Source organism: Octopus sinensis, linkage group LG4 (assembly GCF_006345805.1).
Source record: "Octopus sinensis linkage group LG4, ASM634580v1, whole genome shotgun sequence".
NCBI classification, from domain to species: Eukaryota; Metazoa; Mollusca; class Cephalopoda; order Octopoda; family Octopodidae; genus Octopus; species Octopus sinensis.
The window spans coordinates 2,035,088-2,060,193 of NC_043000.1; the positions used below are offsets into that span (position 1 = coordinate 2,035,088).

The following is a 25,106-nucleotide window of genomic DNA, read 5'->3' on the forward strand; positions in this document are numbered from 1 at the left end:
ACACACAACGCCCAGTCTGGGAATTGAAATCACAATCCTCCAACCGTGAGTCCGCTGCCCTAACCACTGGGCCATTGCACCTCCACTGCTGTTGATGCTCAATGTTAGCTGATGTTATTATTTAAGTTAACCCTTTCGATACCAACCCGGCTGAAACCGGCTCTGGCTCTATAGTACAAATGTCTTATTTTCATAAGTTCTGAATTAAAATCTTCCACCAAACCTTAGTCACAATTTATGTTTGTAACACTATTTGAATGATAACTAAGTTATTTTACTAAATTCTTTGTTATATTTAAAGTAATTGAAAGAAACACAGAGCATCTCAAAATTAATACAGTAACAAAAGGGTTAATGTCAGTACTGGTCACTTGTATAAGTAGTTAGAATTGATTGCTGTTGTGTTAATAAATGATGTGTGATGGTTGTTGTTGCTGTATCAGTTAGTAGCCATTGCTGGCCAGTGCTACTGTTGATTTAAAATAAATATTAAACAGCTAACTGCAAATATACAGGTTTTTTCAACTGATAACATTTTATGTTAAAAAAAAGATTAACCCTTTTGTGACCAGAGTTCTAATGAAATACACTGATTATGTGTTTCAATTAATTTTGAAAATAATCAATAATTTGGATTTAGTAAACTAATTAACTTCGTTATTATTAAGTTGATGTTTGAAATATAACCATATGGTTTTCAGATAAAATTATAATGGAATATTATAATTTAAAATTGAATACTTTAAAACCAGTAGTTTTGTATCATAGAACCAGGGAAGGTCTCAGGTGGGTTGGTATGCTTTGAAAAAGCCACATATATCTCTGATCACTTTTTTAAATCACTAAAACATATCAAGTTACAGAGCTGTGTTTGAAGAGATGTGCAAAGCACATACACTTCACATGTTAACCTTTCTATTACAATATTTCCATTGAAATACATTGCCTTTGTTTCAATTAATTCCAAAACTAATGAATTTAGTAGCATAACTCGTTATTAAGCTAGTGTTTGGAACAAAAGTTCATGCAAAATTTTGATGGAGGGATTAAAAAAAAAAAAAGATAACTTTAAAACAAAAATTTTGCATCATGGAACCACAGCTGCTCTCTCAGAAAGGTTAATGAGGATCTAGTGAAATGCAATTTTAGATTTAGCAAAGCTGCTGACCTTGCAGTGGATAAGAATCAATGATGATAATGGATTGGCCAGTGTTGAGTGCATGGCATCTCTTACACTGTGTACTATTTCTTATGAAAATGGAAGAGGTTTGTGCTCAATACTGATAGCAGAGGCTGCTGTGGTTGGTCAGTACTGGCTGGATCTGCTGTGTTATTTCGGGATCAATACTGGTTGTAGTTCTTTTGTTAGTTAGTGGACTGTATTGACCACAGCTTCTGCTGTTGTATATCCAGGCTGGAGATGTCCTTCATCAAATTTGGCCTGGCTACATTCTTCCATGAAATGTTTTGCTCAAGAACACAATGGTCCAAGGATTGAAACCACAATCTTATGATCTTGAGTCTAACACCCTAACCACTTAGCCATGTGCCTCCACGTTACTTCAGTCCACTCAGCTGGTAAAAGTGAGTAATGCTGTGATGGACCAGCATCCAGTCCAGGGAGGAATATATATGCCAGAGAAACCAGAAAATTGGCCCTATGCTCCTTATGGCGTAATGTGGACTAATCTAAATTCTTTTGTGGAATTTACTGGTTCACTAGTAGTTTGGTGCAGTATAGTGGTACATGGATGTAGGGGTTGTTGTACAATTCCAGGTCAGTTTTAATCTAACAGTCACATGGTATGCAGTTAGTAATTGACTGAATGATAAGGTATAACTCACAAAAGTGGAGGAGGAGGAGACCCCTTTTGGTCACGATACTGACCATGGGCTTGCACCCAGAATGTTACCCTCTGAAGCACAAGTCTGGGCGAGGTTGTTTATAAAAGACCAGCAGTTGCCCATGCATACCAGTCTCCCCTCTCCACACCACTGATGCTATCCAAGGGAAAGGCAAAGGCTGATACAGCTTGGCACCTGTGATGTCGCAACTCATTTCTACAGCTGAGTGAACTGGAGCAACGGGAAATAAAGTGTCTTGCTCAAGAACACAACACGCAGCCCGATTTGGGAATCGAACTCGCAACCTCACAATCATAAGTTCGACGCTCTAACCACTGAGCCATGTGCCTTCACATTTCACAAAAGTATCTTCCTAATTATACCATGTCACTACCTACCTGAGGACTATACTGCATACTCTAGCATTCAGGGAGGAATTGTTCGGAGTGCAGTGTGATAATGTGGACGTGTTGTACTCCCTTCATTGTCTTTGTAGATGCTGGTGGTGCCACAGCAGTTGTGGGCAAAGTGGACTTAGCCAGAGCATGACGCATGCTGTTCACTTGCGCTTATTGTTAGTGGTGTGGGTGTGTGTTCTAGCACAGAGTTTAGGATGAGTGAGTCTATTGATGTTGCATCTATTTTGTGTGTACATGCTTTCTTTATGTTTATCTGAACTGAGGGATACTATTGTACTGGTGTGGTGGTGGTATAGAAGTACATTAAAAAGGCGGTGAGCTGGCAGAATCGTTAGCACGCCGGGCGAAATGCTTAGCGGTATTTCGTCTGCCGTTACGTTCTGATTTCAAATTCCGCCAAGGTCGACTTTGCCTTTCATCCTTTCGGGGGTCGATAAATTAAGTACCAGTTATGCACTTGGATCGGTATAATCGACTTAATCCGTCTGTCTGTCCTTGTTTGTCCTCTCTGTGTTTAGCCCCTTGTAGGTAGTAAAGAAATAGGTATTTCATTTGCCGCTACGTTCTGAGTTCAAATTCCGCCGAGGTCGACTTTGCCTTTCATCCTTTCAGGATTGATAAATTAAGTACCAGTTACGCACTGGGGTTGATGTAATTGACTTAATCCATTTGTCTGTCTTTGTTTGTCCTCTCTGTGTTTAGCTCCTTGTGGGCAATAAAGAAATAGGTATAGAAGTACACTAGCTATATGATCATACAGTGGAACAATGATATTGTGACACAGTGGTAAGATGTGGTAAGATGGTATTCTAGTTGCATGTGTATGGTGGAACAAAAATGTGACAAGGTAGTTGTGTACTGATACACTAGTCTGTTGTGGTGATGGAGTGGCGTGGTCACAGTATCATGACAGACTATGAATATTTAGTAGTGTAGTATGGTGGTATATTGGTGTCATGATTATTGTTGTTTCACTCTAAATCAACCCTGATCAAGCTGACTTTTGATAAAAGACATTCCATCCATGACCACTAACCAATAGTATTATTCATCCTCTTATATAGAGTAGAGGCATACAAGATATGCTTACATGGTTCTGGGTTCAGTCCCACTGCATGGCACTTTGGGCAAGTGTCTTCTACTATAGCCTGGGGCCGACCAAAGCCTTGTGAATGAATTTGTGGATTTGGTAGACAGAAACTGAAAGAAGCCCGTCGTATATATATATATATTTCTTTACTACCCACAAGGGGCTAAACACAGAGAGGACAAACAAGGACAGACAAACGGATTAAGTCGATTATATCGACCCCAGTGCGTAACTGGTACTTATTTAATCAACCCCGAAAGGATGAAAGGCAAAGTCGACATCTGCGCAATTTGAACTCAGAGCGTAGTGACAGACGAAATACCACTAAACATTTCGCCTGACGCGCTAATGTTTCTGCCAGCTCGCCGCCTTTATATATATATATATATATATATATATGTGTGTGTGTATGTGTATGTTTGTGTGTCTGTGTTTGTACCCCCAACATCGCTTGACAACTGATGCTGGTGTGTTTATGTCCCCGTCACTTAGCGGTTCGGCAAGTGAGACTGATAGAATAAGTACTAGGCTTACAAAGAATAAGTCCTGGAGTCGATTTGATCGACTAAAGGTGGTGCTCCAGCATGGACACAATCAAATGACTGAAACAAATAAAAGAATAAAAGAACATTCATAACAAGGTGCTTGATTTAGATCATGAGTATCTACCATCTTAGGAGTAAAAGACCCCTTTCGGTCATGAATGACCATGGGATTGCACCTAGAAAGTTACCCTCCTAGACACAAGTCCGGGCAAGGTTGTTTTTTATGGAAGACCAGCAGTCGCCCATGCATACCAGCCTCCCCTCTCCACACCACCAGTGTTATCCAAGGGAAAGACAAATGTCGATACAGCTTGGCACCAGTGACGTCGCAACTCATTTCTACAGCTGAGTGAACTGGAGCAACGTGAAATAAAGTGCCTTGCTCGAGAACACAACACGCAGCCCGGTCCGGGATTCGAGCTCACAACCTCACGATCGTAAGCTCGATGCTCTAACCACTGAGCCATGCGCCATGTTTATATACATACATAGGCAGTTCATCAATGATGAAATGTTGGGAGTCACATCAGAAGTGAGTCTGCTGGTTTCTGTTCTCAGTTGCTGTGCTCCAGATGTGGGCAGGACAGTCTTAGGAACACCATAGGGGCCCACGGGGAACTCAATGTACTCGGTCCTGTCATATTTATTTATTGACAGCATGCTGGGCGAAATGTTTAGCAGTATTTCGCTTGCCGTTACGTCCTGAGTTCAAATTCTGCTGAGGTCGACTTTGCTTTTCATCCTTTCGGGGTCGATAAATTAAGTACCAGTTATGCACTGGGATTGGTGTAATCGACTTAGTACCTTTGTCTGTCCTTGTTTGTCCCCTCTATGTTTAGCCCCTTGTGGGCAATAAAGAAATTAAAAAATGGTGAACTCACTTGGCTGAGAAATAACAATTTCCAGTCTACCAAATGTTCACTTTCAAGCTGAAATTTGAGCTTGCACCATCAAAAGTATACACCGAGCATTTAGTAATATGGGCACAATTACCAGCAAACTATTGTCATTTTCAACATTTGTGTGGTCTTAGTCTTAGCTTCAAGGTGTAAACTTCATATAGGTTAACATCTAATCTTGTCCTATATGTCTACAATTTTAGTTGATTTATTGAATGACTTCCTGACCATTGTTTTTTAGGGATATATTTAGAGCTCCATTACCCAGTCTGCCTTTTCCTTATTTAAGGTGGTAAAGTTTTAGTTGAGAGAAATTTGGCTGCTATTTCTAGCAGTTTGTATAATCACATGGAGGCTCTCACATTGGCTCCAATGATGTCATAATATATTCAATATCGTGTCAAATTGTAGTGGTTTGGACACTTGTATCCTGTAGTGTTTACCCTGCTCCATTCTTGTAGTACTTCTATTTCTTTTCCTTATCACCCTTGCACCACTCTTCTATTACTCTTGTTTCATCTGTTTCTCATCCTCCCCCATTTTAGTCCTATTCTTCTTTTGGGTTACCTTTTCTGTGTTAGCCATCTTCTGCCTCTATTTTAATCTTGTTACCCATTTGTGCATGGATACTTCTGTTTGTTTAAGGCGTTGAGCTGGCAGAATCGTTAGCACACCGGGTGAAATGCGTGGCCGTATTTCGTCTGCCGTTACGTTCTGAGTTCAAATTCTGCCGAGGTCCACTTTGCCTTTCAATCTTTCGGGGTCGATAAATTAAATACCAGTTACGCACTGGGGTCGATCTAATCGACTTAATCCGTTTGTCTGTCCTTGTTTGTCCCTTCTGTGTTTAGCCCCTTGTGGGTAGTAAAGAAATATATACTTCTGTTTGTATTCAATATCACCCCTGTTTCTCTCCTTTGGCGTTATCCTTGTTTCTCACTTGTATTAATCCTGTTCCTTTCCTATACTACTGCTGTTTGTTAGGAGAAGAACATGGATAAGACTGTGTCACACCTGTTCTCATCAGCCAACCCTGGCTGATGACAGTCAAAGCTGATCTGGAACCCAACCTAGGTCCCTGTGTCTACGGCGTTCGCCGCTGGAATAAGGAGTGGTTGGAGATCACGCGGTCGTTAGCCTCAAATCGCCAGGTCTGGTTGGCATTTGTGAGAGATGCAGCATTGAGGATGAAGGAAGCCAGCTCAACCCACCCCGGGTGAATGCTGTCTCAAGACAAGACAAGACACACCTGTTCTGCTGATTAACTCCTTTACTTTTAATCCCTTTCCTTATTCTTCCGCTTATCCCTTCTGTTTTTTTTTTTTTGCTGCTTCCTCTCTGATCTTTTGCTGTATTACTTCTAAATCTCTCTGTATTATCCCTGTTTCTGATTGCATTACTCTCTTTGCTCTTTACTCTTTTACTTGTTTCAGTCATTTGACTGTGGCCATGCTGGAGCACCGCCTTTAATCGAGCAACTCGAACCCGGGACTTATTGTTTTGTAAGCCCAGTACTTATTCTATCAGTCTCTTTTGCCGAACCGCTAAGTGACGGGGACGTAAACACACCAGCATCGGTTGTCAAGCAATGCTAGGGGGACAAACACAGACACACACACACAAACACACACACACACACACACACATATATATACATACATATATACGACGGGCTTCCTTCAGTTTCCGTCTACCAAATCCACTCACAAGGCTTTGGTCGGCCCGAGGCTATAGCAGAAGACACTTGCCCAAGGTGCCACGCAGTGGGACTGAACCCGGAACCATGTGGTTGGTAAACAAGCTACTTACCACACAGCCACTCCTGCGCATTAATCCTATTCTCCACACATGTTACTCTTCATCCTGTCAGTATCAATTGTTTCTCACCCAGGTTACTTCTGTTCTTGAATTCTTTCGATTCAAAATCAAAATTGAACCAAATTCGATGACTGGCACCTGGCCATTGCCAGTGTTGCTGGACTGACTCCTGTGCAAGTGGCAAGTAAAGAAACACCATTTCGACCCTGTGCTTGAGGAGACCTATTGAGTCAAGTACATCAACATCAAAAATCAATGGAAATCGTAGTTGTGATCCCTGTGCTGGTGGCATGTAAAAAGCACCAACCGATCGTGGCTGTTGCCAGCCTCACCTGCCACGTAAAAAGCACCCACTACACTCATGGAGTGGTTGGCATTAGGAAGGGCATCCAGCTGTAGAAACACTGCCAGATCTGACTGGCCTGGTGCAGCCATCTGGCTTCCCAGGTCCCGGTCGAACTATCCAACCCATGCTAGCATGGAAAATGGACGTTAAACAATGATGAGGAGTAGGAGGAGGATTCCTCACATGTGTTTTCTCCACTCCTCTTATGTGTCACTTTTGTCCTTTTTCTGGTTTTCCATTGAGCCTTTTTGCATTACTCTGGCCCCTTATATGTATTACCTCTGTTCCACTCCTGTGTTACCCTGTCTTTCTCAGTGTTCGTATTTTTTCCACTTCTGTGTTACCTTTGCTCAATTATCATGTTACCCTTGCCCCACTCATGTATTAAGCTCGCTCCTCTCCTATGTGAAATTGCTCCACTCTTGTGCTACCTTTACTTCTTACCTGTTAGTCTTGCCTCACTCCTGTGTTACCCTTGCTCTGCTCATACGTTACTCTTTATTCCACTCCCCTTACCCTTGTTCCACTCATGTGTTACCCTGCTTCACTCGTTTTATTCTTGAACCACTCCTGTTAACCTTGCTCCACTTATGCGTTACACTTGCTGCACACACATATTACCTTTACTCCATTCCTGTTACCTTTGATCCACTCTTGTTACCCTTACTCCACCCCTGTGTTACTGTTGCTCCATTCTTATTCTACTAATGTGTCACCCTTGCTCCACACCAGTTACCCTTGCTCCACTCTTGTGTTACCCTTGCTCCACTCCTGTGTTACCCTTGCTCCACTCCTGTGTTACCCTTGCTCCACTCCTGTGTTACCCTTGCTCCACTCTTGTGTTACCCTTGCTCCACTCCTGTGTTACCCTTGCTCCACTCCTGTGTTACCCTTGCTTCACTCTTGTGTTATCCTTGCTCCACTCCTGTGTTACCCTTATCCACTCTTGTGTTACCCTTGCTCCACTCTTGTGTTACCCTTGCTCCACTCCTGTGTTACCCTTACTCCGCTCTTGTGTTACCCTTGCTCCACTCCTGTGTTACCTTTGCTCCACTCTTGTGTTACCCTTGCTCCACTCCTGTGTTACCCTTGCTCCACTCCTGTGTTACCCTTGCTTCACTCTTGTGTTATCCTTGCTCCACTCCTGTGTTACCCTTATCCACTCTTGTGTTACCCTTGCTCCACTCCTGTGTTACCCTTTCTCCACTCTTGTGTTACCCTTGCTCCACTCCTGTGTTACCATTGCTCCACTCCTGTGTTACCCTTGCTCCACTCCTGTGTTACCATTGCTCCACTCCTGTGTTCCTTGCTCCACTCTTGTGTTACCCTGCTCCACTTATGTTACCTTTGCTCCACTCCTGTGTTACCCTTGCTCCACTCTGTGTTACCCTTGCTCCCCACCTGTGTTACCCTTGCTCCACTCTTGTGTTACCCTTTCTCCACTCTTGTGTTACCCTTGGTCCACTCCTGTGTTACCCTTATCCACTCCTGTGTTACCCTTATCCACTCCTGTGTTACCCTTGCCCCACTCCTGTGTTACCCTTTCTCCACTCTTGTGTTACCCTTGCTCCACTCCTGTGTTACCCTTATCCACTCCTGTGTTACCCTTGCACCACTCCTGTGTTACCCTTGCTCCACTCTTGTGTTACCCTTGCTCCACTCTTGTGTTACCCTTGCTCCACTCTTGTGTTACCCTTACTCCACTCTTGTGTTACCCTTTCTCCACTCCTGTGTTACCCTTGTTCCACTCTTGTGTTACCCTTGCTCCACTCTTGTGTTACCCTTGCTCCACTCCTGTGTTACCCTTGCTCCACTCCTGTGTTACCCTTGCTCCACTCTTGTGTTACGCTTTCTCCACTCTTGTGTTACCCTTGCTCCACTCTTGTGTTACGCTTACTCCACTCTTGTGTTACCCTTTCTCCACTCCTGTGTTACCCTTGTTCCACTCTTGTGTTACCCTTGCTCCACTCCTGTGTTACCCTTATCCACTCCTGTGTTACCCTTGCTCCACTCCTGTGTTACCCTTATTTACTCCTGTGTTACCCTTGCTCCACTCCTGTGTTACCCTTACTCCACTCTTGTGTTACCCTTGCTACACTCCTGTGTTACCCTTGCTTCACTCCTGTGTTACCCTTGCTCCACTCTTGTGTTACCCTTGCTCCACTCCTGTGTTACCCTTAATCCACTCCTGTGTTACCCTTGCTCCACTCTTGTGTTACCCTTGCTCCACTCCTGTGTTACCCTTGCTCCACTCTTGTGTTACCCTTGCTCCACTCCTGTGTTACCCTTGCTCCACTCTTGTGTTACCCTTGCTCCACTCTTGTGTTACCCTTTCTCCACTCCTGTGTTACCCTTTCTCCACTCCTGTGTTACCCTTGCTCCACTCTTGTGTTACCCTTGCTCCACTCTTGTGTTACCCTTCCTCCACTCCTGTGTTACCCTTGCTCCACTCCTGTGTTACCCTTGCTCCACTCCTGTGTTACTCTTGCTCCACTCTTGTGTTACCTTGCTCCACTCTGTGTTACCCTTGCTCACTCCTCCTGTGTTACCCTTGCTCCACTCTTGTGTTACCCTTTCTCCACTCTGTGTTACCCTTACCCCACTCTGTGGTTACCCTTGCTCCACTCTTGTGTTACCCTTTCTCCACTCTTGTGTTACCCTTGCTCCACTCTGTGTTACCCTTATCCTCTCCTGTGTTACCTTGCTCCACTCCTGTGTTACCCTTGCTCCACTCCTGTGTTTCCCTTGCCCCACTCCTGTGTTACCCTTGCTCCACTCTTGTGTTACCCTTGCTCCACTCCTGTGGTACCCTTGCTCCACTCCTGTGTTACCCTTGCTCCACTCTTGTGTTACCCTTGCTCCACTCCTGTGTTACCCTTAATCCACTCCTGTGTTACCCTTATCCACTCTTGTGTTACCCTTGCTCCACTCTTGTGTTACCCTTTCTCCACTCCTGTGTTACCCTTGCTCCACTCCTGTGTTACCCTTGCTCCACTCTTGTGTTACCCTTGCTCCACTCTTGTGTTACCCTTTCTCCACTCTTGTGTTACCCTTGCCCCACTCCTGTGTTACCCTTGTTCCACTCTTGTGTTACCCTTGCTCCACTCTTGTGTTACCCTTGCTCCACTCTTGTGTTACCCTTGCTCCACTCCTGTGTTACCCTTATCCACTCCTATGTTACCCTTATCCACTCCTGTGTTACCCTTGCTCCACTCCTGTGTTACCCTTATTTACTCCTGTGTTACCCTTGCTCCACTCCTGTGTTACCCTTGCTCCACTCTTGTGTTACCCTTGCTCCACTCCTGTGTTACCCTTGCTCCACTCCTGTGTTACCCTTGCTCCACTCTTGTGTTACCCTTGCTCCACTCCTGTGTTACCCTTAATCCACTCCTGTGTTACCCTTGCTCCACTCTTGTGTTATCCTTGCTCCACTCATGTGTTACCCTTGCTCCACTCCTGTGTTACCCTTGCTCCACTCTTGTGTTATCCTGTGTTACCCTTGCTCCACTCTTGTGTTATCCTTGCTCCACTCCTGTGTTACCATTTCTCCACTCTTGTGTTACCCTTGCTCCACTCTTGTGTTACCCTTGCTCCACTCCTGTGTTACCCTTGCAGCACTCTTGTGTTACCCTTGCTCCACTCTTGTGTTACCCTTGCTCCACTCCTGTGTTACCCTTGCTCCACTCTTGTGTTACCCTTGCCCCACTCTTGTGTTACCCTTGCTCCACTCCTGTGTTACCCTTGCTCCACTCCTGTGTTACCCTTGCTCCACTCTTGTGTTACCCTTGCTCCACTCCTGTGTTACCCTTGTTCCACTCTTGTGTTACCCTTGCCCCACTCCTGTGTTACCCTTGTTCCAGTCTTGTGTTACCCTTGCTCCACTCTTGTGTTACCCTTGCCCCACTCTGTGTTACCCTTGCTCCACTCCTGTGTTACCCTTATCCACTCCTGTGTTACCCTTGCTCCACTCCTGTGTTACCCTTATTTACTCCTGTGTTACCCTTGCTCCACTCCTGTGTTACCCTTACTCCACTCTTGTGTTACCCTTGCTACACTCCTGTGTTACCCTTGCTTCACTCCTGTGTTACCCTTGCTCCACTCTTGTGTTACCCTTGCTCCACTCCTGTGTTACCCTTAATCCACTCCTGTGTTACCCTTGCTCCACTCTTGTGTTACCCTTGCTCCACTCCTGTGTTACCCTTGCTCCACTCTTGTGTTACCCTTGCTCCACTCCTGTGTTACCCTTGCTCCACTCTTGTGTTACCCTTGCTCCACTCTTGTGTTACCCTTTCTCCACTCCTGTGTTACCCTTTCTCCACTCCTGTGTTACCCTTGCTCCACTCTTGTGTTACCCTTGCTCCACTCTTGTATTACTCTTTCTCCACTCCTGTGTTACCCTTTCTCCACTCCTGTGTTACTCTTGCTCCACTCTTGTGTAACCCTTGCTCCACTCTTGTGTTACCCTTGCTCCACTCCTGTGTTACCCTTGCTCCACTCCTGTGTTACCCTTACTCCACTCTTGTGTTACCCTTGCTCCACTCTTGTGTTACCCTTCCTCCACTCCTGTGTTACCCTTGCTCCACTCCTGTGTTACCCTTGCTCCACTCCTGTGTTACTCTTGCTCCACTCTTGTGTTACCCTTGCTCCACTCTTGTGTTACCCTTGCTCCACTCCTGTGTTACCCTTGCTCCACTCTTGTGTTACCCTTTCTCCACTCCTGTGTTACCCTTACCCCACTCTTGTGTTACCCTTGCTCCACTCTTGTGTTACCCTTTCTCCACTCTTGTGTTACCCTTGCTCCACTCCTGTGTTACCCTTATCCTCTCCTGTGTTACCCTTGCTCCACTCCTGTGTTACCCTTGCTCCACTCCTGTGTTTCCCTTGCCCCACTCCTGTGTTACCCTTGCTCCACTCTTGTGTTACCCTTGCTCCACTCCTGTGGTACCCTTGCTCCACTCCTGTGTTACCCTTGCTCCACTCTTGTGTTACCCTTGCTCCACTCCTGTGTTACCCTTAATCCACTCCTGTGTTACCCTTATCCACTCTTGTGTTACCCTTGCTCCACTCTTGTGTTACCCTTTCTCCACTCCTGTGTTACCCTTGCTCCACTCCTGTGTTACCCTTGCTCCACTCTTGTGTTACCCTTGCTCCACTCTTGTTACCCTTTCTCCACTCCTGTGTTACCCTTGCTCCACTCCTGTGTTACACTTGCCCCACACTTGTGTTACCCTTCCTCCACTCCTGTGTTACCCTTGCTCCACTCTTGTGTTACCCTTGCTCCACTCCTGTGTTACCCTTGCTCCACTCTTGTGTTACCCTTGCCCCACTCCTGTGTTACCCTTGTTCCACTCTTGTGTTACCCTTGCTCCACTCTTGTGTTACCCTTGCTCCACTCTTGTGTTACCCTTGCTCCACTCCTGTGTTACCCTTATCCACTCCTATGTTACCCTTATCCACTCCTGTGTTACCCTTGCTCCACTCCTGTGTTACCCTTATTTACTCCTGTGTTACCCTTGCTCCACTCCTGTGTTACCCTTGCTCCACTCCTGTGTTACCCTTGCTCCACTCTTGTGTTACCCTTGCTCCACTCTGTGTTACCCTTGCTCCACTCCTGTGTACCCTTGCTCCCTCTTGTGTTACCCTTGCTCCACTCCTGTGTTACCCTTAATCCACTCCTGTGTTACCCTTGCTCCACTCTTGTGTTATCCTTGCTCCACTCATGTGTTACCCTTGCTCCACTCCTGTGTTACCCTTGCTCCCTCTTGGGTTATCCTGTGTTACCCTTGCTCCACTCTTGTGTTATCCTTGCTCCACTCCTGTGTTACCATTTCTCCTCTCTTGTGTTACCTTGCTCCACTCTTGTGTTACCCTTGCCCCACTCTGTGTTACCCTTGCAGCAGCACTCTTGTGTTACCACTTGCTCCACTTGTGTTACCCTTGCTCCACCTGTGTTACCCTTGCTCCACTCCTGTGTTAACCCTTGCCCCACTCTTGTGGTTACCCTTGCCCACTCCTGGTTACCCTTGCTCCACTCCTGTTACCTTGCTCCACTTTGGTGTACCTTGCCCCCACTCCTGTGTTACCCTGGTACTCCACTCTTGTGCACCCTTGCCCCATCCTGTGTTACCCTTGTTCCAGTCTTGTGTTACCCTTGCTCCACTCTTGTGTTACCCTTGCTCCACTCTTGTGTTACCCTTGCTCCACTCTTGTGTTACCCTTGCTCCACTCCTGTGTTACCCTTATCCACTCCTGTGTTACCCTTATCCACTCCTGTGTTACCGTTGCTCCACTCCTGTGTTACCCTTATTTACTCCTGTGTTACCCTTGCTCCACTCCTGTGTTACCCTTGCTCCACTCTTGTGTTACCCTTGCTCCACTCCTGTGTTACCCTTGCTCCACTCCTGTGTTACCCTTGCTCCACTCTTGTGTTACCCTTGCTCCACTCCTGTGTTACCCTTGCTCCACTCCTGTGTTACCCTTGCTCCACTCTTGTGTTACCCTTTCTCCACTCCTGTGTTACCCTTAATCCACTCCTGTGTTACCCTTGCTCCACTCCTGTGTTACCCTTGCTCCACTCCTGTGTTACCCTTTCTCCACTCTTGTGTTACCCTTGCACCACTCCTGTGTTACCCTTGCTCCACTCCTGTGTTACCCTTGCTCCACTCCTGTGTTACGCTTTCTCCACTCTTGTGTTATCCTTGCTCCACTCCTGTATTACCCTTGCTCCACTCCTGTGTTACCCTTGCTCCACACTTGTGTTACCCTTGCTCCACTGCTGTGTTACCCTTGCTCCACTCCTGTGTTACCCTTACTCCACTCTTGTGTTACACTTGCTCCACTCTCGTGTTACCCTTGCGTCACTCTTGTGTTATCCTTGCTCCACTCCTGTGTTACCCTTTCTCCACTCTTGTGTTACCCTTGCTCCACTCTTGTGTTACCCTTGCTCCACTCCTGTGTTACCCTTGCTCCACTCTTGTGTTACCCTTACTCCACTCTTGTGTTACCCTTTCTCCACTCCTGTGTTACCCTTGCTCCACTCTTGTGTTACCCTTGCTCCTCTCTTGTACTACTCTTTCTCCACTCCTGTGTTACCCTTTCTCCACTCCTGTGTTACCCTTGCTCCACTCTTGTGTTACCCTTGCTCCACTCTTGTTTTACCCTTGCTCCACTCCTGTGTTACCCTTGCTCCACTCCTGTGTTACCCTTGCTCCACTCTTGTGTTACCCTTGCTCCACTCTTGTGTTACCCTTCCTCCACTCCTGTGTTACCCTTGCTCCACTCCTGTGTTACCCTTGCCCACTCCTGTGTTACCCTTGTTCCAGTCTTGTGTTACCCTTGCCCCACTCCTGTGTTACCCTTGTTCTACTCTTGTGTTACCCTTGCTCCACTCTTGTGTTACCCTTGCTCCACTCCTGTGTTACCCTTATCCACTCCTGTGTTACCCTTGCTCCACTCCTGTGTTACCCTTATTTACTCCTGTGTTACCCTTGCTCCACTCCTGTGTTACCCTTACTCCACTCTTGTGTTACCCTTGCTCCACTCCTGTGTTACCCTTGCTTCACTCCTGTGTTACCCTTGCTCCACTCTTGTGTTACCCTTGCTCCACTCCTGTGTTACCCTTGCTCCACTCTTGTGTTACCCTTGCTCCACTCCTGTGTTACCCTTGCTCCACTCCTGTGTTACCCTTGCTCCACTCCTGTGTTACCGTTGCTCCGCTCCTGTGTTACCCTTGCTCCACTCCTGTGTTACCCTTGCTCCACTCCTGTGTTACCGTTGCTCCACTCCTGTGTTACCGTTGCTCCACTCTTGTGTTACCCTTGCACCACTCCTGTGTTACCCTTGCTCCACTCCTGTGTTACCCTTGCTCCACTCCTGTGTTACCCTTGCTCCACTCCTGTGTTACCCTTGCGCCACTCCTGTGTTACCCTTTCTCCACTCCTGTGTTACCCTTGCTCCACTCCTGTGTTACCCTTGCTCCACACTGTGTTTACCCTTGCTCCACTCCTGTGTTACCCTTGCTCCACTCCTGTGTTGCCCTTGCTCCACTCCTGTGTTACCCTTGCTCCACTCTTGTGTTACCCTTGCTCAACTCTGTGTTACCCTGCTCCACTCTTGTGTTATCCTTTCTCCACTCCTGTGTACCCTTAATCCCTCCTGTGTTACCCTTGCTCCACTCCTGTGTTACCCTTGCTCCATCCTGTGTTACCCTGCTCCACTCTTGTGTTACCCTTGCTCAACTCCTGTGTTACCCTTGCTCCACTCCTGTGTTACCCTTGCTCCACTCTGTGTTACCCTTGCTCCACTCCTGTGTTACCCTTACTCCACTCTTGTGTACACTTGCTCCACTCTCGTGTTACCCTTGCTTCACTCTTGTGTTACCTTGCTCCACTCCTGTGTTACCCTTTCTCCACTTTGGTTACCCTTGCTCCAGTCCTGTGTTACCCTTGCACACTCCTGTGTTACCCTTGCTCCACTCTTGTGTTACCCTTGCTCAACTCCTGTTTACCCTTGCTCCACTCCTGTGTTACTCTTGCTCCACTCTTGTGTTACCCTTTCCACTCCTGTGTTACCCTTGCTCCACTCCTGTGTTACCCTTGCTCCACTCTGTGTTACCCTTGCTCCACTCCTGTGTTACCTTGCTCCACTCTGTGTTACCCTTGCTCCACTCCTGTGTTACCCTTGCTCCACTCCTGTGTTACCCTTGCTCCACTCCTGTGTTACCCTTTCTCCACTCTTGTGTTATCCTTGCTCCACTCCTGTGTTACCCTTGCTCCACTCCTGTGTTACCCTTGCTCCACACTTGTGTTACCCTTGCTCCACTCTTGTGTTACCCTTGCTCCACTCCTGTGTTACCCTTACTCCACTCTTGTGTTACACTTGCTCCACTCTCGTGTTACCCTTGCTTCACTCTTGTGTTATCCTTGCTCCACTCCTGTGTTACCCTTTCTCCACTCTTGTGTTACCCTTGCTCCACTCTTGTGTTACCCTTGCTCCACTCCTGTGTTACCCTTGCTCCACTCTTGTGTTACCCTTTCTCCACTCCTGTGTTACCCTTCCTCCACTCTTGTGTTACCCTTGCTCCACTCTTGTGTTACCCTTTCTCCACTCCTGTGTTACCCTTGCTCCACTCCTGTGTTACCCTTGCTCTATTCCTGTGTTACCCTTGCCCCACACTTGTGTTACCCTTGCTCCACTCCTGTGTTACCCTTGCTCCACTCCTGTGTTACCCTTGCTCCACTCTTGTGTTATCCTTGCTCCACTCCTGTGTTACCCTTGCTCCACTCCTGTGTTACCCTTGCTCCACCTTGTGTTACCCTTGCTCCACTCCTGTGTTACCTTGCTCCACTCTGTGTTACCCTTGCTCCACTCTTGTGTTACCCTTGCTCCACTGTTGTGTTACCCTTGCACACTCCTGTGTTACCCTTGCTCCACTCTCTGTGTTACCCTTGCTCCACTCCTTGTGGTACCCTTGCTCCACTTCTGTGTTACCCTTGCTCCACTCCTGTGTTACCCTTGCTCCACTCTGTGTTACCCTTGCTCCACTCTTGTGTTACCCTTGCTCCACTCCTGTGTTACCCTTGCTCCACTCTTGTGTTACCCTTGCTCCACTCCTGTGTTACCCTTGTTCCACTCTTGTGTTACCCTTGCTCCACTCTTGTGTTACCCTTGCTCCACTCCTGTGTTACCCTTATCCACTCCTGTGTTACCCTATCCACTCCTGTGTTACCCTGCTCCACTCCTGTGTACCCTTATTACTCCTGTGTTACCCTTGCTCCACTCCTGTGTTACCCTTGCTCCACTCTTGTGTTACCCTTGCTCCACTCCTGTGTTACCCTTGCTCCACTCCTGTGTTACCCTTGCTCCACTCTTGTGTTACCCTTGCTCCACTCCTGTGTTACCCTTAATCCACTCCTGTGTTACCCTTGCTCCACTCTTGTGTTACCCTTGCTCCACTCATGTGTTACCCTTGCTCCACTCTTGTGTTACCCTTGCTCCACTCCTGTGTTACCCTTGCTCCACTCTTGTGTTACCCTTGCTCCACTCCTGTGTTACCCTTGTTCCACTCTTGTGTTACCCTTGCCCCACTCCTGTGTTACCCTTGTTCCACTCTTGTGTTACCCTTGCTCCACTCTTGTGTTACCCTTGCTCCACTCTTGTGTTACCCTTGCTCCACTCCTGTGTTACCCTTATCCACTCCTGTGTTACCCTTGCTCCACTCTTGTGTTACCCCTGCTTCACTCTTGTGTTATCCTTGCTCCACTCCTGTGTTACCCTTTCTCCACTCTTGTGTTACCCTTTCTCCACTCTTGTGTTACCCTTGCTCCACTCTTGTGTTACCCTTGCTCCACTCCTGTATACCCTTGCTCCACTTGTGTTACCCTTTCTCCACTCTTGTGTTACCCTTGCTCACTCTGTGTTACCCTTCTCCACTCCTGTGTTACCCTTGCTCCACTTGTGTTACCCTTGCTCCACTCTTGGTACCCTTGCTCCACTCCTGTGTTACCCTGTCTCCACTCTGTGTTACCTTATCCACTCCTGTGTTTCCCTTGCCCACCACTGTGTTAACCTTATCCACTCCTGTGTTACCCTTGCTCCACTCCTGTGTTACCCTTATCCACTCCTGTGTTTCCCTTGCCCCACTCCTGTGTTACCCTTGCTCCACTATTGTGTTACCCTTGCTCCACTCCTGTGTTACCCTTGCTCCACTCCTGTGTTACCCTTGCTCCACTCTTGTGTTACCCTTAATCCACTCTTGTGTTACCCTTAACCCACTCCTGTGTTACCCTTATCTACTCTTGTGTTACCCTTGCGCCACTCTTGTGTTACCCTTTCTCCACTCCTGTGTTACCCTTGTTCCACTCCTGTGTTACCCTTGCTCCACTCCTGTGTTACCCTTGCTCCACTCTTGTGTTATCCTTGCTCCACTCTTGTGTTACCCTTTCTCCACTCTTGTGTTACCCTTTCTCCACTCTTGTGTTACCCTTGCTCCACTCTTGTGTTACCCTTGCTCCACTCCTGTGTTACCCTTGCTCCACTCCTGTGTTACCCTTGCTCCACTCTTGTGTTACCCTTGCTCCACTCCTGTGTTACCCTTGCTCCACTCCTATGTTACCCTTGCTCCACTCCTGTGTTACCCTTGCTCCACTCCTGTGTTACCCTTGCTCCACTCTTGTGTTATCCTTGCTCCACTCCTGTGTTACCCTTGCTCCACTCCTGTTTTACCCTTGCTCCACTGTTGTTACCCTTGCTCCACTCTTGTTACCCTTGCTCCACTCCTGTGTTACCCTTTCTCCACTCTTGTGTTATCCTTGCTCCACATCTGTGTTACCCTTGCTCCACTCCTGTGTTACCCTTGCTCCACTCCTGTGTTTCCCTTGCTCCACTCCTGTGTTACCCTTGCTCCACTCTTGTGTTACCCTTGCTCCACTCTTGTGTTACCCTTGCTCCACTCTTGTGTTACCCTTGCTCCACTCTTGTGTTATCCTTGCTCCACTCCTGTGTTATCCTTGCTCCACTCCTGTGTTACCCTTCCTCCACTCTTTTTATCCTTGCTCTGTTCCTATTATACTTGCTCTAATATTGTTACCATTGCTCCACTCTTGTTAGACTTGTTCCACTCTCATGTTACTCTTTATTCTGCACTTCTTACCTTTTCTCCATTTCTGTGTTACTCTTTGCTCCACTCCTGTTATCCTTGATCCATTCATGTATTACCCTTGCTCCACTCATGTATTACCTTTTTCTGAATCACATGTTACCTTTGTTCCACTCACAGGTTACCCTTGTTTCACTCAATGTGTTACCTCTGCTCCACTCATCCATTGCCCTTGCTCCACCTATGAGTTACCCTTGCTCCACTTGTGTTACCCTGTCCCAATCTTGTGTTACCCTTGCTCCACTCCTGTGTTACCCTTTCTCCACTCCTGTGTTACCCTTTCTCCACTCTTGTGTTACCCTTGCTCCACTCTTGTATACCCTTCTCACTCCTGTGTTACCCTTTTCCCTACTGTGTTACCCTTATCCACTCCTGTGTTTCCCTTGCCCCACTCCTGTGTTACCCTTATCCACCCTGTGTTACCCTTGCTCACTCCTGTGTTACCCTTATCCACTCCTGGGTTTCCCTTGCCCCACTCGTGTTACCCTTGCTCCACTATTGTGTTACCCTTGCTCCACTCCTGTTACCCCTTGCTCCACTCCTGTGTTTACCCTTGCTCCACTCTTGTGTTACCCTTAATCCACTCTTGTGTTACCCTTAACCCACTCCTGTGTTACCCTTATCTACTCTTGTGTTACCCTTGCGCCACTCTTGTGTTACCCTTTCTCCACTCCTGTGTTACCCTTGTTCCACTCCTGTGTTACCCTTGCTCCACTCCTGTGTTACCCTTGCTCCACTCTTGTGTTATCCTTGCTCCACTCTTGTGTTACCCTTTCTCCACTCTTGTGTTACCCTTTCTCCACTCTTGTGTTACCCTTGCTCCACTCTTGTGTTACCCTTGCTCCACTCCTGTGTTACCCTTGCTCCACTCCTGTGTTACCCTTGCTCCACTCTTGTGTTACCCTTGCTCCACTCCTGTGTTACCCTTGCTCCACTCTTGTGTTACCCTTGCTCCACTCTTGTGTTACCCTTGCTCCACTCTTGTGTTACCTTTGCTCCACTCTTGTGTTATCCTTGCTCCACTCCTGTGTTATCCTTGCTCCACTCCTGTGTTACCCTTCCTCCACTCTTTTTATCCTTGCTCTGTTCCTGTTATACTTGCTCTAATAATGTTACCATTGCTCCACTCTTGTTAGACTTGTTCCACTCTCATGTTACTCTTTATTCTGCACTTCTTACCTTTTCTCCATTTCTGTGTTACTCTTTGCTCCACTCCTGTTATCCTTGATCCATTCATGTATTACCCTTGCTCCACTCATGTATTACCTTTTTCTGAATCACATGTTACCTTTGTTCCACTCACAGGTTACCCTTGTTTCACTCAATGTGTTACCTCTGCTCCACTCATCCATTGCCCTTGCTCCACCTATGAGTTACCCTTGCTCCACTTGTGTTACCCTGCTCCACTCATGTTACTGTTGCACCACTCCTGCTACTCTTGCTCCCCCCCTCCAGTATTATTCTTTACTCCACACTTGTTACCCTTACACACCTGTGTTACTCTTTACTCCACTCTTGTTACCCTTACTCAATTCCCATGTTTCTCTTTGCTCCACCTTTGTGTTATCCTTTGTCCTCCTTTTATGTTACTCTTTGTTCCACTCCTGTTCTTAGCCTTTTCCTGTTTACGCTTAAATCCCTTCTGTATTACCTCTTTATTTTCCTTTTATATTATCCTTATTTCACTTGACCATTATCCATTTTCTGTTCCTGTAATCACCCCATTTCTACTTACAGCCTGCCTTAAACCCAGAAGGTCAAAGAACCTCTGACTATGTCTTTCTCAACAAATGGAAAGCTAAGAACCATCACTATATCCGTGGAGAAGTGGTCTCACTAATGTAAGTTGATACTTTCTTAAGACTCCTCTTTCATACGAGTTCTATCATAGCTTAATTGACATTATAACTTTCATGTAATAAATTGGTGTGTCTTAACATATATTAACTGATGTCATAACATGTACTGTATCCTAATTCATGTTAAAATATTTTCTGTGCCATAATTGATGCTTTGACACCTGTTATACTTTAACTAATGTTTTAACACTCACCATGGTGTCAGAACACCTGCCATGTCTAAACTAATGTTATAATTTCTATTATATCATGATTGATGTATTGATATCTATCATATTTTAACTGCTGTCATAACTTTTATCATTTCATATTGGCTATCATAGCACTGACCATAACTCAACTGATGTCATATTACACACCATATCATAACTGATGTCATGACATTTTATCTGCTGTCATAACATCTACATGTCTTAACCAATATCATAAAATCTACTCTATCATAACCGATGTCTTGGTATTTATAAAATTTTGGAGGGTGCCATAAACATTGTCATTTCATAAATGGCGGCGAGCTGGCAGAAACGTTAGCACGCCGGGCGAAATGCTTAGTGGTACTTCGTCTGCTGTTACATTCTGAGTTAAAATTCTGCCGAGGTCGACTTTGCCTTTCATCCTTTCGGGGTCGATAAATTAAGTACCAGTTACGCACTGGGGTCGATGTAATTGACTTAATCCGTTTGTCTGTCCTTGTTTGTCCACTCTGTGTTTAGCCCCTTGTGGGTAGTAAAGGAATAAGTAACAGATATAATATCTGTCATGTCATAACTGTTGGCATAGCACATTGTAACTGATATAATACCTTCTTTTCAGACCTGTATTGTAACTGATATCCTACCATTTATCTATCACAATTACTATTTTAACACCCATCATATTGTAACAGTTGTTATAACTTTTTCATGTCATAACTGATATCATAATACCTGCCATGTTATAACTTATGTAAGTGGTATAATATCTGGTATGCTTCAGCATCTGTCAATTTAGCCATGTTATAACTAACTGATCTAATGTGGCGATTGTTTATCACCATCATCATTGTCATTGTCACACTCAGCATCATCATCATCACCACCACCACCACCATCATCATCATTTGTCTGTTCACTCTGTTGACATGGGTTTGATAGGTCACTATAGTTTGAGTTCTAATTCTGAGGTTGGAGGATCATGTCTTGCCTGTATATTTAATTTTTGGCTTAGTTTAATATCTGGATGCTACTCTTGTTACCACCCACTTTATTGAATGTACTTGGTGCATTTTATCATGGCACCAGCATTAGAGAGGTTATCATGTCTTTGACAAGACAAGACTAAAGGGTTTTCTGGATTCTCTATTCTCTCCATGCTGGGGGCATTTTATTGTGACTCTAGCACCAGTGAGATTACATCGTACCCTGAAAGACACGAGTCCCACATACCTCTTTGTCACTGTTCTAAGCAATGAGATCATAGTGTGGGTAAAGGAGGACCTCTCCAAACTCTCAGGTCCACAGGTGGTCGATCTGCACAGATGGAACCGCGAATGGCTTGCTATCTCCAGTGACCTCGCACAGGACTGTCGAGTGTAGGCCATCAGGACCAGAGAAGAAGCCGGCTCAACCCACCCTGGGCAAATGCCGTCACAAGTACAAGTAAGTGTGGGTAAAGATGATGATTGGTGAAGTTTGAGAAAGAGGTGTGTGTACGAAGCAGGAGAACAAAATGATTGAGCTGAATGATAGAAAAAGAGGCTGAAATGGGAAAAACAGTTATGAAGAGAGAGAGAGAGAGAGAGAGAGAGAGAGAGAGAGAGAGAGAGAGAGAGAAAGAAACTAATGGAAGCTACATGGTTGCTGGTAAGAGAGATAGTGAGTGATAGATTGTCATGGAAATGGGTAGAGGTAAGAGTGGCCTGGGGAGAGAAAGTGGCCTGGGGAGAGAAAGTGGGAATGGTACCTGGCTGTATAGAGAGTGTGTGTGTGTGTGTGTAATGGGTAGTCAGAGAGTGACCTGAGAGAAGGGGAATGATGACAAGCATCACAGGAGGGTAAATGGCAAGATGTATTGGATACTAGCAGAGATGATGTAATCTTTTGTTACTCAGGCAGAAAGATGGAAGAGAGAGAGACAAGTGGAGAGCTATGGACAGCTGTAGAGGAGATTGCATATGAATAGATCTAAAATTATCCTTCATTACAGGTGACATAGCACAGTGAACAAGAGACTGGATGATAAATGGAAAGATATTGAATAGCAGAAGGGTTAGAAGATGAAGACTTATAAAATTGGCAAAAGATCTCGGTTCGGATCTATATATCCTCACCTCCTTAACCAGTGTTGCAATATCTGCTTCTTGCAGCAGATACAATGTCTACCATGTTATAATTGATATCATAACATTTACTATTCTGTAATGCAGTGTTACATTATCCAATATGTTGTGACTGATGTCATAATCTCGCTTCTATCACAACTGATATCATAATGTCTTTCATACTGAACTGATATCATTGCATCTATCATATTATAACCAATGTCATAATTTTTACTGTTATAATACATTAATATGATGAGCCAATGAGAGAGCCTGTGTAGTCATGTGACATGATAGAAATGGTAAAAAGGCAGTGAGCTGGAAAAGGTGGCGAGCTGGCAGAATCATTAGCAAGCCAGGCGAAATGCTTAGCAGTATTTCGTCTGCCGTTACGTTCTGAGCTCAAATTCCGCTGAGGTCGACTTTGTGTTTCATCCTTTTGGGGTCGATTAAATAAGTACCAGTTACACACTGGGGTTGATGTAATCGATTTGTCTGTCATTGTTTGTCCCCTCTGTGTTTAGCCCCTTGTGGGTAGTAAAGAAATAGCTATTTCGTCTGCTGTTACGTTCTGAGTTCAAATTCCGCCAAGGTCGACTTTGCCTTTCATCCTTTCGCGGTCAATAAATTAAGTACCAGTTACTCACTGGGTTCGATCTAATCAACTTAATCCCTTTGTTTGTCCTTGTTTGTCTCCTCTATATTTAGCCCCTTGTGGGCAATAAAGAAATAAGAAATGGTAAAAAATTTTCCTCAGATTGTACCACTATCAGCTTTAAAAGAAAGAAAGAATAAATATCAAGGATACATGAGATAATTTAGTTATGGATAACCAAAAAGGTTGGCTGGTCACATCTGGAACGTCTTTGATCATAGATCTGCTCAACAAAGACAACAAACAGAATGACAAGCACTTACTCTTTTACTCTTTTACTTGTTTCAGTCATTTGACTGCGGCCATGCTGGAGCACCGCCTTTAGTCGAGCAAATCGACCCCGGGACTTATTCTTTTTGTAAGCCCAGTACTTATTCTATCGGTCTCTTTTGCCGAACCGCTAAGTGACGGGGACGTAAACACACCAGCATCGGTTGTCAAGCGATGCTAGGGGGACAAACACAGACACACAAACACACATACATACATACATATATATACATATATATATATATATACATATATACGACAGGCTTCTTTCAGCTTCCGTCTACCAAATCCACTCACAAGGCATTGGTCGGCCCGGGGCTATAGCAGAAGACACTTGCCCAAGATGCCACGCAGTGGGGCTGAACCCGGAACCATGTGATTGGTTAGCAAGCTACTTACCACACAGCCACTCATACATACATTTTATATTAAAACATGTCATATATTCTGCTCTCTTATGACAATACAAGCTGGTTATTAATACTGTTGGAATGGCATCCAAGGCCAAAAGATTATTAACTTCATTATGATCTTTTTATCTTTTACATGTTTCAGTCATTAGACTGTGGCCATGCTGGGGCACTGCCTTAAGGAATTTTCAGGTGAATGAATCAACACAAGTACTTATTTTTTGTTAAGCTTGGTACTTATTCTATTGGTCTCTTTTGCTGAACCACTGACTTACTGGGGATGTAAACACACCAACACTGGTTGTCAAGTGGTACTGGAGGACACAGACACACACACACACACAACAGGCTTCTTTCAGTTTTTATCAACCAACTGCACTCACAAGGCTTTGGTCAGCTTGAAGCTATAGTAGAAACACTTGCCCAAGGTGCCATGCAGTGGGACTGAACTGAGAACCATGTGGTTGGGAAGTAAGCCTTTTACCACACAGCCACACCTGCACCAATGATATAAATATAAGTCATTGGAATCTCGAATAAAATGCATTGTGATATTGATCCTGGCTCCTTGCATTCTGATTTCAAATCCTGCCAAGGTCAACTTAGTCCTTCATCTATCAGGGCTTCATTGGAAAAAAAGAAAAAAAAAAGAATCAATTCTAGAATAGTGGATTGGTGGAATTGTTGGAGTGTCCACCAAGGATGCCTTGTGGTATTTGTTACATCTGTTTGCATCATGAATTCAAATCCCATAGTAGCTTATTGGGTTGCTAGATTTATTCTGTTATCTGGTTTAATATTTACAAACTGGCTTTTGAATGTTTTGTTGAGGAGTTTACTCTCGTGCAAGTATTCAGGACTGGTCCCTGGTTTGAGAATTCCTTCTTGCTTTCTCCTCACCAGTTTTAAATGTCCTGAAAAGGGCCATGAGCACTGTTTTCTTTCCTAATTGATAAAAAAACAGTCCACTTGGGCATGGCTGTGTGATTAAGAAG

The 25,106-nt window shown here is 45.5% G+C and overlaps 1 protein-coding gene across 2 annotated transcripts in view; it reads left to right on the top strand.

Annotated features, from left to right (window-relative positions):
* The window catches only part of LOC115210382 (mitochondrial inner membrane protease subunit 2), a 646,016-nt gene that overhangs the window by 46,513 nt on the left and 574,397 nt on the right, over positions 1–25,106 (top strand). For both annotated transcript variants that reach the window (XM_029778952.2, XM_029778951.2), the window contains exon 3: positions 20,356–20,459. In XM_029778952.2, the coding sequence (XP_029634812.1) occupies positions 20,356–20,459 (104 nt within the window). The remainder of the gene's footprint in view (positions 1–20,355; positions 20,460–25,106) is intronic.